Source organism: Camelus bactrianus, chromosome 13, assembly GCF_048773025.1.
Source record: "Camelus bactrianus isolate YW-2024 breed Bactrian camel chromosome 13, ASM4877302v1, whole genome shotgun sequence".
In the NCBI taxonomy this organism is placed as follows: Eukaryota; Metazoa; Chordata; class Mammalia; order Artiodactyla; family Camelidae; genus Camelus; species Camelus bactrianus.
Window position 1 is genome coordinate 59,371,131 of NC_133551.1, and position 17,168 is coordinate 59,388,298.

Consider the following 17,168-nt stretch of genomic DNA (forward strand, 5'->3'; position numbering starts at 1 on the left):
ATACTGAGCATGTCTGTTACTTTTTTTAAATGGAGGTGCTATTCAGTTGCATGCCATTGTAGACATTCAGCATAAAGAACCCTCTGAAGTTTTTAGCTATACTGAGACTCTGATTTGAAAGGAACTCTTTAAATCTTTAGTAAAGGAAGAATTCTTCAGTTCTGAGTTCTCTCACTCACTTAACATGTTGCTGAGTACAGCATTATATGCTAAAGAAACTGGAATTATTTTGGCCAGGCCAGTTGAACTTCTGGCAAGACCTCTAACACGTTTTTAGTTTCAGTATGTTTAAACATGGAGGGTTAGTAGGCAGTGTTTGTCTATGTACATAGCTCTGTTAGAGTTTAAAGATGTTGCTTGTAACTTTTATGATTAAGATGGTTTTGGTTTTTAAGTATAGGCAATGGTCACAAAGCTAGACATTTCATAGCACATTAAACCAAACTAAAGTTTATTGATAACATAGTTGATAGGACGTTTGTTTAACCTTGCTTATAAATACCTTAAAATTTTGCATTTTAATTTTGTAAGTTGTACTCTTCAACAAGTGTTAATAGGGTTGGGGTGGGGGGTTGTTTTCTTTCAGATACGTGTTAAACCAGCAAACCTCTTTGCTGGGAACTTCCTAGCAATACTATGTAAAGAAGTTTGCAGTTATATATAGGTTATAGAGGATTCCAGCCCACCTAAAACCTCATGGAAATGAATTCGGAACATCATGAGGAGGAGAATAGCTCCAGATTTTTTTCACTGATAATTTTTAGGATAGTTAATTCACTTGTGCTTATGTGTTTAGGTAGAAGAACAGGAACTTTAAAAAAAATTTTTTTTCTTTCACTGAGGAGAGTTAAGTTACTATTTTTTTTTAACCTGCTGTGTTATTCCAACATAATTTAACAGTTAAGACACAGTACCTGAATGTAGGTCTGATTGTTCTCCAAGATACTTTGGGGCTAAAGCTGTGTGATTTGAAAGAGCACATATTCAATCTTGTAGAATTATATCTTTTAATGCCTTATTCCAAGCATTGCTGTGGGGGTCTTTGCAGTTGCCACCAGCTACTTGGGGTAACAGAAGAAATGGTCTCTGTGTAGCCAGCCTCCTACTAGACAGACAGGAGTGTACCTTGAGAAGTCTCCCTGTCCTCTCGCAGTGCCTGTGGGCACAAAGCAGGGTGGTTTCAGCTAAAGAGAAGAGAAAGCTGATCTGTAGTTTGCACAACCCGCCTAACCTTTGCTAAGCATGACCCTCACTGCTTTCTCTTTAATGTTAGTGAAGCTGAATGTCAGATTGGTGCCAACCAGGGTTTTGTTTGCTCTCTTCTAGATACGGGTTTGTGGAGTTTGATGATCTGCGGGATGCAGATGATGCAGTTTATGAACTGAATGGCAAAGACCTTTGTGGTGAGCGAGTAATTGTTGAGCATGCCCGCGGCCCACGACGAGATGGCAGTTACGGTTCTGGACGCAGTAAGCATTTAAAGGGCATTTGTATCGATGACATGCTTTTGTTATTAAATGTTAACTCTTTAAGTAATTTATTAATTAATGTTACATTGAAATGTATTGATATTTAAGCCATTTGTTTTATAAATTATGTATCTTTGAATGTAAAATTGCAAATAAACATCTTTAATAATGTTTAATTTTAATTAAATTAATGACAGATTTCTTGTTTTAATACTTTTATAAATATGTTTAATGATGTGTGTTTGTGTTGTTGTTTTTTTTTCTCTGTAATGCAATTGTTTAACATAGATTTAACAAAGACCTCAATGTTTTAATTAAAAGAATCCTTTGAGGCTAAGATGACTGCCTGTTCCATTTGCTGACCTTGGGTTACCTTTCCATGCGTGGCTCTTTGAACCATTGTGGCCCTTGGCTGACCAAAAACAGGAAGCCATGTGACGACCGCAACCTTTCCCCATTAGACCTGGGTGGTGAGGACCCCAAGGGTTAGACACAGATGAGATTAAACTGAAATAGGTGCCTGAAAATCTTTTTTTCATATAAAATATTCACAAAAACTTTAATCACTGTGAGTAACACCAGTAACTGATTTAGTAATTTGGATACTTATTTCTAAATTGTTAAATTGTTAATAGTTTTTAATTTATGCATGTTAATTTTAAATATAAATATTAATGAATATATATACTTACAACTTTGTAAATTAAATTATAAATTTTCATGTTTAGCTGATTGCTTTTTTAAAAATCTAGATTAGAATTAAGGGTGGGGATAGAGTTAAAATATATGTATGCTATTTGGGGTGGGGGGTAAGTGGTATTATGTTAAGGGGCATATGTGCTGTATCATTTTTTCCTTTTCCTCCGCTGAAGTAATCTCATCTATTTGAACCTTCCAAAGGTGGATATGGTTATAGAAGAAGTGGCCGAGATAAATATGGCCCTCCTACCCGCACAGAATACAGACTTATTGTGGAAAATTTGTCAAGTCGGTGCAGCTGGCAAGACCTAAAGGTTTGGGCTCTATTAACCTTCTGGGATACGGTTGGGCAGGAGTTAAGGTTGGGAAAGAGGTCATTTTGTGCAGGCCAGGCACACACAGAGAGCCTTCCCAAAGCATTTGGAAATTCTCCAATTAGAAGTTCCATAAAAACAAAAGACATCAGAATCCCACTGCTACTGTACGTTATGGGACCAGCGCTCTACGGCTGTAAGGACAGCCTGTGTTATATGAAATGCTCCTCTATAGAGAATGTTACAGAGATCACCAGTTGTAGTTTCTGTAACTAGCAGTGTTTCCTGCAATATTAGTTATAATATGCATGTTTGTGTCAGCTTCCAGTGTAGATCCTCATTGGTGAAAATGGCTGCCTGACCCATGTTCTTTTGTAAGGTTTGTTTTTCATTGAATATTTGTCCCGAAAGAGTTTTAATGTCAAAAATTAAGGTCCAGTGCTATACTGACCATCCCGTGTACTGATTACAGTTTGATTTTTGAGAACAGTGTTGGTTTTTTATCTCAATAGGGGAAACAAACCTTATTGAGTAGTGTCTTAACCTGGATGGTCTTAGGAGGACAGGTATAAAAGATACTCAGTTTCCCATCTCACATCTCATTTTCAGTCCATTGTTAACACGTCATCTCTAGCAAAATGAGTGAATGTATTTAGGTTCAGCAAAAAGTATTTAGGAATCCTTAACATTCGGATAATCTTAACTTATGAAAGCACTTTTACATCCTTTTTTTTTTTTCAATGTGCTCCAGTCTTTAGATAACAAAGATGTGATCCAGAAAAGGTTAATTGATACAGAAGGTCTTAGAAGAAGAACTGGGACTAAAACATACGCTGGTATTCTTTCTAGTACACCGCGTTGGCTGTCAGTATTACAGCAGGCCCTGGTGAGCGTCTGCCAGCAAGACTGCTCACTGAGGAATGACTCCAGGATTCTGAGAGAGAAGGATTGAACATTTTGGGTAGAAACTGGAACAGCTTTCAGATTTGGAGTTAAACTAAAGCTTAGCCAACATCCTCAGTTGGTTTTCTACTTCTGTACCTTTGGCAGCTTCACTCTCAGGGAAGCAGAGCAGTAGAGCCAATTTCCGAGGAAGTCAGGGCAGCCTTAGAGCAGGACTCAAGCCCGCCTGCCTGCATTGAATCCCAGCTCTGCCACTTACCACTGTTTTTACCTTAGCAAGTTACTTTCCTCCTGTGCCTCATATTCCTCAACTATAAAATGGGATTAATACTCATTTCTACTCAAGGTTATTGTGAGGATTGAATGCATTTTTACAAAAAGCGGCACAATAAATGCCAGCTGTTTAATCAAGGAAATGCAAAAATAAATTTAAGGGGTGTTGTTAGTTTCTAAAATGTGTAAAATAATAATGCCCAATGGTGACGTTGGGATGAAATTTATACAGTAGTATATATACCTCAGGTGGCATTGAGAATTGGTGATTTCACCCACAGTGGGTATTTTTAAGAACTTAGGTTCTGAAATCTGGCTGCTTATGTTCAGACCCTGGCTCCTTCCCTTACTACCTGAATGACCTTGAGCAGTTTGCTTAATATTACTTGTATTTTACTTTTCTGTAAGATAGGGGTAATGATTGTATCTACTTCATGTGGCTGTAAAGAAGACTAAATTAATTCCTGCCTATAAGATGAACATTCTGTATGTTAGTTGCTACTAGTTTGGAAGTGTGGCAGTGCACAACAGAAGTAGTGACAGTCTTCAAGCCCTTTCACCAGAGTTACTATATATCTCAGCTTGCCCAGGCTTGGCATAACTTAATAGCATCTTCATTTACTCTCAGCTGTATCCCAATTTGGATGGTAAATTATATGGGCCCCCTGCCTTTTGCCCAGAACCCCCACTCCTGTCAATAATTCAGATGAATTTTTGTACAAAGACTTTCAAAGTCCTAATAATTGGAGAATCCTCAGAAAAAGTATTGGGCACACTAATTATGAAGATTGTAATGTATGTTAAGACATGTAAACATTTTATGATACAGTGAGCAAAGAAATAGTATCAAATAGCATATAATCAGTGTTTGCAACTTTATAAAATATGGAGAGGAAAGCAGTAACAAAAATGAACTATTGAATATTTAATTATATTAATATATTACATGTTCCTAAGTTTTAAATTTATCCAAATTTCATATTCTTTTTAAACACTGATCATATCTCCTCTTACTTACTTACCACTTCAGTATTTATCTTGCATGTTGTATTTCTCACTGGATTGTGTTAGGTCCTCAAAGAGAATGAGGACAGAGACTTAAGAGATGGGTGGTCATTCTACTTTGAAGCCAGAGCTGGATGGTATTGTTCTGTTGTCTTTTAGTCTTTCATAATCCGTCTGTGAATTTTTTATGTTTTACCTTAGATATTTATCAGTAGCTGTACATGCTTTCAGTAAGAATTTGTAATGAAATGTAGAAGACTGGACTTAAAATGTGTAGTGTTTTGAGCTTCTAAGAACTTAACCACTGTAAAATTTTGGAAATGACAGTTAACTAAAAAAATTTATATTCACACAAAACTGTTTAAAGGAACAATTAAATATTATTATCCTTATCACCCACCTAATACCCCTAATGCTTTAACAAACCTTGGTGGATGGTTGGTGTGTGGCTGGAAGTATTTAAGAGTAAACTTCATTCTGAGGAAAGCCAGCATTTCTTCCTAAAAGAAAGGAGAAACTTTCATTATGATGACTGTGTTAGATATTTTTGCAAAATATTTCTTAACCTATTCGGGTTTTTTTCTCCTTTAGGATTATATGCGTCAGGCAGGAGAAGTGACCTATGCAGATGCTCACAAGGGACGCAAAAATGAAGGGGTGATTGAATTTGTGTCTTACTCTGATATGAAAAGAGCTCTGGAAAAGTTAGATGGAACTGAAGTCAATGGCAGAAAGATCAGATTAGTTGAAGACAAGCCCGGTTCCAGACGTCGCCGGTCCTACTCCAGGAGCCGGAGTCACTCAAGGTACCGTTGATGTCTTTAAGTGTGCGGTTGGTGTCAGTTCATTAATGAGCACGTGGATAATCCACATTCGTTCTCCTGTTGAATTCTCAGTACCATGGTTCTGTCTGGCTCTGACTCGGAACTTCGAACTGAGTGTTTATTTGTAAAACTCTAGAACTCTTATGCCATAAGTACAAATAGAGGTAAAGTCCTTTCTTTGAGGCAGGTATCAATGATCTTCTTCCGCTTTTCTTCTTGGGTCCCCTGGACCATACCCTTACTGGGGCAGACATGACCTCTGCCCCTTGGTGACTCTTCAGATACTCCAGCTACTCAGGAGTGGAGACTTTGCCTCACTCAGCAGCTGCTCTGCAGGTGGGCCAGACATTTGTGGACAAGACAGATATGGTCCGTGCCCTCTTGAAACTCAGCACAGTGGACAAGATAGGCATTGAGCAAATAATCCCCACTGTGATGAGTACATCAGAGGAAAAGCACACAGCACAGCTCCCCTGGAGAGCTGGCAGAGGCTTCTCTTAGGACACGACATAGAAGCTGCGCCCGAAAGGATGAGTTGGGGATGGTGGGCAGAGGGGATAGTGCCTTTCTAGCAGAGAGAATAGTGTCTTTTGAAGGCCCGGTGGGGGCAGAGGAGAGCAGCTCGATGAGGTGGAGAAGGGCCAGGTCCTGCTGAGCCACAGGCCAGGTTAAGGTTTAAGAGCAGCAGGAAGTCATTTGTCTGGCCTTTTCAGGTTTTAATGTTTTGTTTTAACTTTTTATTATGGAAAATATTAAGTATATAAAACATTGGAGAAAATGGCTTAATGAACCTTGAAGCCCCTCATGTTTATCACCCATCCAGTTTCAGTATCTTTTATTCTGCCAGTCTCGTTTCATCATCCGCTCCTGCTGCATCGTTTAAAGGCAAGTCAGACATCCTGTCATTCTGCCTATAAATACTTCAGTGGGTGTCTCTAACCTTTTCAATAAGATCGTGAGGCCATATCACAGCAACACGTTTGTATTCAGCTTTCCCCAGTGGCCTCAAATACGTATTTGGTAGTTGGTTTGTTCATATTAGGATCCCAAGTAGGTCTGCACTTTGCAATTAGATGATGTGTCTCTTAATTCTCCTTTTAATCACTAGTATATCCTCCTTCACACTCTTCATTTTCCATACATTTAGTTGTTGAAGAAACGGTTTTGAAGATTTTTCTCAGAGTTGAGATTTTGCAGATTGTGCCCTTCTGGTGATATTTACCCCATCGCTTTATCCTGTCCCCCGTATTTCCTGTAAACTCGTAGTTAGATCTTGAGGGCATTTAGAGTAAAGCCAGTATTTTAGCAGGTGCTTTATGCTTCCTGTTGCATCTCTTGTGTGGTGTCCAGATGTCCCACTCTGAATGGTGATAACATGCATCTGTGTGTTCAGGAGTTGTCAGCCTGAGCCGACCATTACACAGTTCTCAGTTCTGCGTCAACATTCTGCCTAATAGGTTTAGAGCCATTCAGTAGTGGTGGTAAAATGATGGCTCTCTTATTTTCTCATTCTTTGTGCATCTAAAGGCTGTAATTCTATAAAGGATGATACCCTTCTTCTACCCTTTTATTACCCTAAAATATAATTTTTACAGTAAATGCAGAATAAAAGTTGATACCTTTACTTACCAATTTTCAGAATACTAAATGTGCCCTAGCAACCCCCCAAAGGAGGTGATGAGGCTTGGTTGCTTAGTACCATTTTGAATGAATTCTTGGACGTTTATATATTTAATGTTTTGTCTATTGCAGTCAGTTTTTTAGGCTCAAATTGTTCTGTCTTTGGTCATTGGGAGCCCTTCAGGTTGGCTTCTGTGTCTTTTGGTTTTGATTTGTGTGTGATGTGTTTTACTGTTTCCCCAAATTTTTTATTGCTATCGGTTTTGAACATAAATGTTGAAAGAATAGTTCATGAACACCCATATGCTCTCCTTCAGGCTTCAACAGTTGTTAGCATTTTGCCTGTCTATATATATATACTTATGGTCACACCCTGTACATTTATTTTGCCATAGCATTTGAAGGGAGTTTGTAGAAATTATGACTCTTCACCCCTGAATACTTCAGCATGTGTCTCCAAGAATGAGGATAACCACGCTTCCTTTTTCTAACCTAAGAACATTAACAGTGATTCTATAAAGTCATCTAATGTCCAGGCCATATTCAGATTTCCCCAGTTATTCGTGGATGTTCTTACAGCTCAGCTTTTTCCTGGCCAGGATCCATCCAGTCATGTATTGCAAGGGGTTGTTGGGTCTCTTCAGTCTGAAGCAGTCCCCCCTCCCCCGACCCACTGCTTGACATTTACTTTTCTTACCTGTTTTTTAAAATACTGTCCCACATTTCGAATTTATCTTTCTTCTTCATATTGTTGAACTTGTCTTTATCCCCTGAGCTTCTATACACTGAAAGTTAGCTCTAGAGAGGTGTGTTTGAGATATAAATTAAACATTTTGGACAAGAGTCCTTTTGTAGACAATAGTGCCCAGGAATCTTTGAAAGTCTCTGTCATGAGATGTACCATCTTTGCGTTTTCTGCCATACACCAGGAATTGCTCATTTTCCCCAATGAGCCCTGGTTGCTTTTGGTAGGAAGTGACAGAGTCCACAGTCTTGGCTTATTAAAGATTCTTTAAACTTGGAGTGTACAGTTGACGCTTGAACAGCAAGGGGGTTGGGGTGCTAGCCCTTCATGTCCACCGTTCCGCACCTGGGGGTTCAACGAACCACAGAGTGTGTATTTAGTGTTTATTGGGAAAAAAACCTGTATATAAGTGGACCCATGCAGTTCAAACCTCTGTTGTTTAAAAATACAGGTCAGCTGTATTTTTAAAACAGCTCTCTGGTCACAGTGGGTTGAACAGATAAGCGAAGGGCAAAACTGTATGCAGGAAGGCTGGTCAGGAGCTGCTGTGGTACCGGGGAGGGCGGGGGTGGCTTGTTCAGCAGCGGTGGGTGGACTGGAGACGATTACAGGAGAATCATCTACATACGGGATGAGGGAGAGGGGTGAGTCGAGGGTGGCGGCGGGTCCTGGTATGAGGAACTGGGGAAAACAGTGGCATCCATGGGAATAAAGCAGGAAACCAGCAGGAAGAACAGGTCTCAGGGAGAGGTGGGCTCAGGACTGGAGGCTTTTGGAGTTTCAGACTCGCCGGTGCGTCTCTGCAGGTGACTGGGTCTCTGGGCGCGGTGCGTGGAGAGTTCTCTTCCAGCTTTGTGCCTGGACGCAGACAGTGCCGTGCGTATTTTCTGATTGAAAAGATGACTTAACTGACCTTTCAGCCAGCCTTTTGTCAGCAAATATTTTTAAAAAACATTTTCTCTCTCAGGTCTCGCTCTCGAAGCAGACATTCTCGTAAGAGCAGAAGCCGAAGCGGCAGCAGCAAAAGCAGTCACTCTAAGAGTAGATCCCGATCCAGGTAGGCCCCCCGGCACTGGTGCGGGCCCCCCTGCCCGTTTCCCACTGGGGTGTTAGTGGCGTTCCCGCTCTCCCCTCAGCAGGTTTCCCCAGCCCTGGGCGGGAATCGCGGGCCGGGCAAGCTGGGCGTTCCGCGGTGCGGCGTGGCCCTGCGCACAGCTTCAGCCTTTTCGTCTCCTGAGTAGCCTCAAGTCTGACGTGACGTGCGGCCTCGCCGTGCCCGTGTCTCCTCAGGTCAGGCTCCCGCTCCCGCAGCAAGAGCCGCAGCCGCAGCCAGAGCCGCAGCCGCAGCAAGAAGGAGAAGAGCCGGAGCGCCAGCAAGGACAAGAGCCGCAGCCGCAGCCGCAGCGCCGACAAGCGCCGCAGCAAGAGCAAAGACCAGGCGGAGGAGAAGGTGCAGAACAGCGACGCCACCGGCAAGTCCAAGAGCCGCAGCCCCAGCAGGCACAAAAGCAAGAGTAAAAGTCGAAGCCGGAGTCAGGAGCGGGGCGTGGAGGAGAAGCGGGGCAGCGTGAGCAGGGGCCGCAGCCAGGAGAAGAGCCGCGGCCAAGAGGAGGGCCCGCGCAAGAGCCGCAGCCGCAGCCGCAGCCAGGGGGGCAGCCGCAGCCGCAGCCGCAGCCGGAGCAAGGACAAGAGGAAGGCGAGGAAGAGGAGCCGCGAGGAGAGCCGCAGCCGCAGCCGCAGCCGCAGCCGCAGCCGCAGCAAGAGCGAGAGGAGCAGGAAGCGGGGCGGCAAGCGGGACAGCAAGTCGGGCAGCAGCAAGAAGAAGAAGAAGGAAGACACCGACCGCTCCCAGTCCAGGTCGCGGTCCCGCTCGGGCTCGAAGGAGCGGGAACGAGCCAAGTCCGAGTCGGGCCAGCGGGAAGGCCGCGGGGAGAGTGAGGATGCCGGCGCCAACCAGGAGACCCGGTCCAGGTCCAGGTCCAATTCCAAATCAAAACCAAACCCTCCGTCAGAATCACGCTCCAGATCAAAGTCCGCATCAAAAACCCGATCTCGGTCCAAGTCTAGATCCAGGTCTGCGTCCAGATCGCCCTCCCGGTCTAGATCCAGGTCCCACTCAAGGTCCTAACTGGCTACGACCACAGCTGGAACTACCCGAGAAGTCTTTTGTACATGTTTGGTAGCCGTAGCACAAGTGATTGAAGTAGAACATATGTCACTGCTGTACATTTTTAACTCCCCTAATGGTGTGTCTACAATTGTTAAATCTAAGTGCTTCCTCTCCATAAAGCCTCCTGGCACCAGGCCTTCCTGCTCGACTGAAAACAATCTTCTCTTTGAAAACCCCCTTTACTCATGGCCCACAGTAGAATATCCAAAATGCCTTGGCTCTCAGGCCTGGCCTTTCCTACAGGGAGCTCAGTACCTGGATGGCTTTAAGGCTGGAATGAGGACATAGGTAGGTATGGTGAGTTCAACCATTTTGCCCTTGAATTGATGCCCTTTGATGTATGCCATTTAGTGAAAGTGCTAAGTCTTAAGTTTCCTACCACTTTGGTTTCATATTTTTGGACTTAACAAAGTTGTGAATAGCACAGTCGAGGAAAATTGATACCTGCAGTAACCCATAGGAAATAAACTGTAGAGTTCCATATTCTGGTATTGTGATTATATTGTTTTATATTAAAAAAGAAAAGAAAAGAATTTTTTTTAATTTTATTTTTCCCCGTCTTGCAAAGTATAGTGATCCCTGTTTCCATTAAATTTGAATAAAGACTATTTTTGCTTGACAAAATTTCATGGTGCTTGAATTGGAGTTGCATTTCCTGATCTATCTTGATATCTTAGCATAAAAAGTTCAGGTGTAATGGCTGTTTTGTTCCTTGAGGTCACCCATAGATAGGGAGCCAACACTTTTCCTGAAGGATTTTTCTTACACAACAGAATAAAGTCAAGTTTCTTAGGAATTTACAGTCCTTCCTCTCAAGACGCTTTTGGCCAAACTGATGAGAAATCAGTTTAGCAACTCAGAGCATCAGCAGATGAGCTCTTCATGAACATAGAGTTCTTTCTCCTGTGCTGTTTGTGGACTGTCTTGCCATGATGAATCTGAAATGTAGAATACCTCGTCCTTTTAGGCTTTGGGCTCATCAAAACTAGGAAGAGAAACTACGCAGGACTGCCTGTGTCCCGCGCGTTCTCTGCGTTGCTTGCATGACCTCGCTCTGTAGGAGAGACCAGAGGTACGGTGATTCCGATCTGGTCTCCACCCTGGAGGGACTGTTGAAAGGCGTCAGTCAAAGCAGGGCCTTTATCACGTGCTGCCACAAGCTTGGGGGAGAGAAGGCCGCTTTTCAACCCGCTGCCTATGGATGTACTGGGGGCAGTTCCTAGATTTAAATACTGTTGCCTTCTATTGACCATACCCTGTAGGACACACTGGGAAGATAAAATCAGTTTCTTGCCCTCCTGAAGGTTGTGATCTGGTTGCAAATGATAAACACTGGTAGGGTAAAGTGGGCATTCCAAGAAGGGAGTTGGAACTTCATCTGGGTTCAGAGACACCTTGGAGGAGACAGCACTTAGGCTGAATCTTTGGAGATGTAGGGGTGGGAGGCCTTTCTGTGGAAAGAAACACCTGTGAACAAAGCCATGGAGCTGCAAAAGCATTGGGCAGGGCCCTCAGGGACCATGGAGTTTGATAATGGGGAAGAAGAGAAGCAGATTTGGCAAAATGGTTTGGGTTAGGGCTGGAGGAGGAGGAGGCAGAGTCTGGCCTCTGCCCTGTAAGCACTGGGGAACGTGGAGGATGTGGGTTGTAGAGCCACACTGCTGGATGGCGGATCTGAGCACAGGAAATGTGAGCAATCGGAGGCAAGGAAACCAATTTGGGGAATGCAGTAAGCACAGATCCTGTGGGGCCTGGACAAGGCAGTGACGGGAATGAAAGAGGTGACTGGGAAAAGGAACTGTCGGGGGGATCCAAGATGGTGGAACCTTTTGAAGATGGGGCAAGATGAAGGTGAGTGAGTTCACTTTGGGAAACTTCGAATTTCAGGAACAGACTGGGAAGCCAAACCAAGGAACCTCACTCAGTCTCCTTGGAGCTTTCTGTGCACTCTTGCGTCGTCAGGACAAGATGATGACTCCAGCCAGTAGAATTCCCACTGCCTCGGGTCTCACGGTGGTCTCCAGTAGATGACAAGAATTAAACATTCCCTAATTTTATCCCTGTATGGATGGGAATGTTTGTTGTTTTAAACAAGTTTAAGTTTTTTAAGCCTAATGTTTTAAAAGTCACCTTAATTTCACTATCTCTAACATAGCAACTCTATTTTCCCAAATTCTTTTCCACGCTTTGTTTCTATTCATTCATATTTTAAACATTTATGTTTATATAATTTAGTAAACTTTGTTACTTAACATCATGAGCATTAGAAAGTTCTCGCTTAAATGTTTAAGGCACATAAATTCTCACCAAGTGAATTTATTAGCATGTGTGATCCTTAAGTATGATGCTATGCAAGTTCCATGTGTACACAGAATGGAGTTGCGGTCATTTTTCCCCCAGCAGTTTCTAAATTCATTTATATTTACTTAAATTGTGAATGAAAAGAGGTAAAACAAAAATAAGAAAGATGGAAACTCATCTGTTGAGTTCCAGACATGCACCAGAGGTTAGAACTTTGATGTACGTTTTGCACCTTGTTCTCACACCACCACCCTGAGGTCAGTGTTGTTGGACCCAGCTGCAGATGAAGGGCGTCCAGCATGCTGTCCTCCCAGCCCCAACAATGTTAGATGAATGTTAGTGCCTTCTATGGGCCAAGTGCTGTTCTAAGGCACTGGGATAGAATATGAACAAGACAGAGAAGCACCCCCTGCCTCTTGGAACATATACTTTTAAGACGGATCACAGGGCTTGGCCCATGATGGTATCAGTACCGAAAGCCTCCTGTGGGCCAGATTTGTCTTCGGCAAATCACTGCAAATGGACTCTCCTCCCACCCCTTAGGAAAAGTTTTCTAAATACAGTGCTTGTTCTAGACTGCATTGTTTACCCTAGACAACAAACTGAGCCAGAGGGTAGCAGTAAATTTTGAGAGTAAAGTTGGGTAATGCCTGCCCTTCCCCTCCCAACTGCCCTCCTTGGTCCAGTGGCAGAAGGACCTTGGAAAGCTGAGTCAGAGAAAGAAACCATAGATACCACTTACACGTGGAATCTTAAAAAAAAGACAAATGAACTTGTTTACAAATCAGAGACTCGTAGACATAAGGAAGCTGAAAGAGGAAGGCCCTAAGTTTGATTGATTTGCTTACCAGCATCTGTGAGCTGAATGAAGACAGAAGCTCAGAGAGGTGAAGGGATTTGCCCCACGCAGCACAGCTAGTACTAGGGTTCAGCTCGAGGTTTCGCTGGTTCTTCTCATAAATTGTTACCATCTGTGAGACAGTTACACAAAGACATTTGCTTGACATCACAATGGGTAGCATTTGGACTCAGGTACAAGTCAACAAGGATTTTTACAAGAATCTGCTTTTCTTAAAGATTTCTAAGTTTCTTCAAGACAATGTCACTAGCCCACTGCTGTGATTAATTGCTTTGTCATTTCATCGAGACTCAAAGGCCTGCCTGGGAATGCCCATTTGGCCAAGCCCAGGTCATCGTCCCACATTGCAGATGACCAAGAGTGATGGGAAGGAGGATGGCTCATTTTAGCTTCTACAGTGGGAAACTGCATTAATCCCCACAAAGATGCACTCAATAGAGAATTTCCCCCAAATAGGAAGCCACCTAAGAAAGACAGGCACACAACAGTTCAACTCTGGATGCTCAAGATGCACACATACCCTTCTTTCCATACTTAACATTCCTCTCCTCCCACGGAGAAAGTGAAAGACAGAAATAGGAACAGAGAACAAGGGTAACAAAAGAGTAACAAACGTGGTAGATACTAAACGGTATCAGTGATCACTTCTCATGTCAATGTTCTAAACAATTAAAAGACAAAGACTGTCAGTGTATTAAAATACAAGACCCAACTATATGTTGTCTTTAAAATGGGTTTCTTGTAGACATATTAAAAATAAAGGTATAGAGGAAGATATGGTAACGCTATCAAAAGAAAGCTGGAGTAGCTATATTAACTTTAGACAAAGCAGACTTTAGAGCAAGGAACATTATCAGGTATAAAGAGAGGCATTACATAATATTAAAAGAGGTCAGTTCAAGATGACTAATGTGTATGCACCTGACAACCAAGCATCAAATATATGAGGCAAAAACAGAACAGTAAGGAGGAAGAGACAAGTCCACTCTAACAGGTGAAGACTGCAACATCTTCCCATCAGTAACTGACAGACCCAGTGGGCAGAAAATCAGCAGGGACATCCTTGAACTGAACAGTGCTATCAATGACTAGGTCTAATTGACATTTATCAAGTACTTCATCTAACAACGGAATACACATTCTTCATGCTTACATGGAACATTCACCAAGATAGGCCACATTCTGGGCCATAAAACACACATTAACAAATTGAAAAGAATAGAAACGCTAAGTATGCTCTCAGACTACAATGGAATTAATCTAGAAAATCAACAGAACGATAGCTGGGAAGTCCCAAAGTACCTGGTGGTTAAACAACACACTTCTAAACAACACATGGGTCAAAGAAGAAATCTCAAGAGAAATACTTTGAACTAAGTGAAAATGCAACTTATCAAAATTGTGGGATGCTGCAAAAGCAGTCTTTAGAGAGAAACTTGTAGGATTAAATGCATCAAAAGCTCTAAAATAAAAAATCTAAGCTTCTGCTTTAAGAAACAAAAAAAAAACAAAGTAAGTCCAAAGTAATTGCAGAAGGAAAGAAAAAATAGGGCAGAAATCAGTAAAATTAAAAGCAGGAAAACAACATGAAAAAATCAACAAAAACAAAAGCTGAATTTTTGAGTAAACTGATAACTTCTACCTAAGCCAACCAATTGAAACTAAAAGACAATTACAAATATCAGAAATGTGGGATTCAATTGGATCAAGATGGCAAAATAGGAAGACATGGATCTCACGTCCCCCCACAAGCACATCAAAAATACATCTACATCTAGAACAATTCTTATGGGAAAATGACTAGAAACTGGCAGAGAAACTCCTATACAACCAAAGCTGCAAGAAAGATTTCCACATAACCAGGTAGGATGGAAAAAAGACACAGGGTCAGGACCTCCAACCCTGGGAGGGATATGAAAGGGAGAAAGGAAGGTCCGCATGGGTGGACCCTTGCCCTGGAGAGCAAGCAGGTCAAGCCACAGACAGGGCATCCCAGTCCTGAGGTCCTATACAGAGGAGACAAGCTCCCTGGGCTGCTGGGAGAACCGCTGGGCTGGAGAAGCCTAGACTCCTACTCACGAAGAGTGCGTGGGTGCTGGTTGCCAACAATCAGGGCAAAGAGAGCTCTGCACCTGCAGCTGCGCCTCACCACACTCCCCAGTCTGAGCAGGGTGAATACCCCAGTCCTGCTCACTCCACACCGCAGCTTGGTGCTGGATCTGGGGGAGACAGGTCCTGGGAGAAGACTGCCACAGAGACCATGCAAGCAGCAAGGTCACCTTGATTCCTGCAGCAACAACACCTCAAGCCCCAGCCTAGCTAACACTCTGGCTCTGCCCACTCCACACCACAGCCTTGCACTGGATCTGGTACAACCACAACAGGGGAAGGAATGTGACCTTGGGCTGCATCTGAGCAGTGCCACAGATGCCTATGCAGGCAGCGTGCTGGACCTCTGAGTCCACAGGCTTCACTGGCTTCAGCACTCTCCTCCTTTAGGGCACTCAAGGGAAACGGAACCTGATCGTGCTGACTCTCAGGGCTTCTACTCCAACAACTGGGGAGCAGACGCCGCCCCTGACAGGGTGGCCACAGCAGAGAGGAAGCGGAGAGGAAGTCCTGCCTCACACTCTGCATGGAATCTAGATCCACCAACACCAACCACGTCCCCTATCAAAGTGGTAGCAGCTGGGACCCTGAGGAAAGACATGGCTGGCATCCACATCAAACTAGCCTTCACAACAGACACTGGACACACACAGTCCACACAGGGATGCTCCCATATAAAAATGCCCCTTCAAGACCACAATAGGTAACTAGTTCTCATAAATTCACAGAGATAGAAAAAGCTAACCAAAAAGAAAATGCAGAGGAACTAATTGAAAGAGCAAGAGAAATCCCCTGAAAGAACAAATAACAAAATAGAGCTCACCAGTCTACTAGACTCCAAGTTCAAAAGGTGGTAAGAGAAAATGCTACACAAATAGCTCATATAAATCAATAACAACAACAACCCCCCCCCCAAAATGAGCAGAAGACCTAAACAGATTATTTCTCCAATGAACACATAGAGATGGCCAATAGGCACATGAAAAAAATGCTCAATATCACTAATTATCAGAGAAATGTGAATCAAAACTGCCGTGAGGTATCACCTCATACCAGTCAGAATGGCCATCATTCAAAAGCCCACAAACGATAAATGCTGGAGAGGGTGTGGAGAAAGGGGAACCCTCATACACTGTTGGTGGGAATGTAGTTTGATGCAGCCACTATGGAAAATAGTATGGAGGCTCCTTGAAAAACAAAAAAATAGACTTACCTTATGATCCAGCAATCCCACTCCTGGGCAGATATCTGGAGAAAACTCTAATTCAAGAAGATACATGCACCTCAATGTTCATAGCAGCACTGTTTACAATAGCCAAGCCATGGAAGCAATTTAAATGTCCATCAACAGATGATGGATAAAGAAGTTGTGGTATATGTATACAATGGAATACTACTCAGCCATAAAAATAATGAAATAATGCCATTTGCAGCAACAAATGGTGAGAAACGAAATGCTTTCCCCTAAGATCAGCAACAAGGCAAGGCTATCCCCTCTCACCACTCTTGTTCAACATGGTACTAGAAGTCCCAGCTAATGCAGTAAGACAAAGGGAGTAAAATGGATACAGATAGGGAAAGAAAAAGATTAAAATATTTATTTGTAAATAACATGATCATCTTTGTAGAAAATCCCAAGAATGGCATTAAAAACTCCTGAAACTAATAAGCAATTATAGCAAGTTTTCAGGATATAAGATTAATATACAAAAATCAGTTGCTTTCCTATATACAGCAATGAAAAATTAGAATCTGAAATTAAAAACAATACCATTTACATTAGCATCACTAAAAATGAAATACTTAAGTAAAGATCTAACAAAATTTGTGAAAGATCTCTGGTGAAAGAAATCAAACAACAAAATAAATGGAGAGAT

The 17,168-nt window shown here is 42.6% G+C and overlaps 2 protein-coding genes across 2 annotated transcripts in view; one reads left to right on the forward strand and one right to left on the reverse strand.

Moving 5' to 3' along the window:
- Positions 1-10,646, forward strand: part of SRSF4 (serine and arginine rich splicing factor 4) — a 25,076-nt gene extending 14,430 nt beyond the window's left edge. Inside the window, exons 2-6 of the mRNA XM_074377023.1 lie at positions 1,327-1,469; positions 2,370-2,482; positions 5,255-5,469; positions 8,820-8,909; positions 9,143-10,646. Of these exons, the coding sequence (XP_074233124.1) occupies positions 1,327-1,469; positions 2,370-2,482; positions 5,255-5,469; positions 8,820-8,909; positions 9,143-9,980 (1,399 nt within the window). The 3' untranslated portion in view covers positions 9,981-10,646. The remainder of the gene's footprint in view (positions 1-1,326; positions 1,470-2,369; positions 2,483-5,254; positions 5,470-8,819; positions 8,910-9,142) is intronic.
- The window catches only part of LOC123614830 (uncharacterized), a 21,360-nt gene continuing 14,744 nt past the window's right edge, over positions 10,553-17,168 (reverse strand). Inside the window, exons 5-6 of the mRNA XM_074375967.1 lie at positions 13,172-13,294; positions 10,553-12,082 (exon numbers count right to left, since the gene is read on the reverse strand). The gene's annotated coding sequence lies outside the window, so the exon portion shown is untranslated. The remainder of the gene's footprint in view (positions 12,083-13,171; positions 13,295-17,168) is intronic.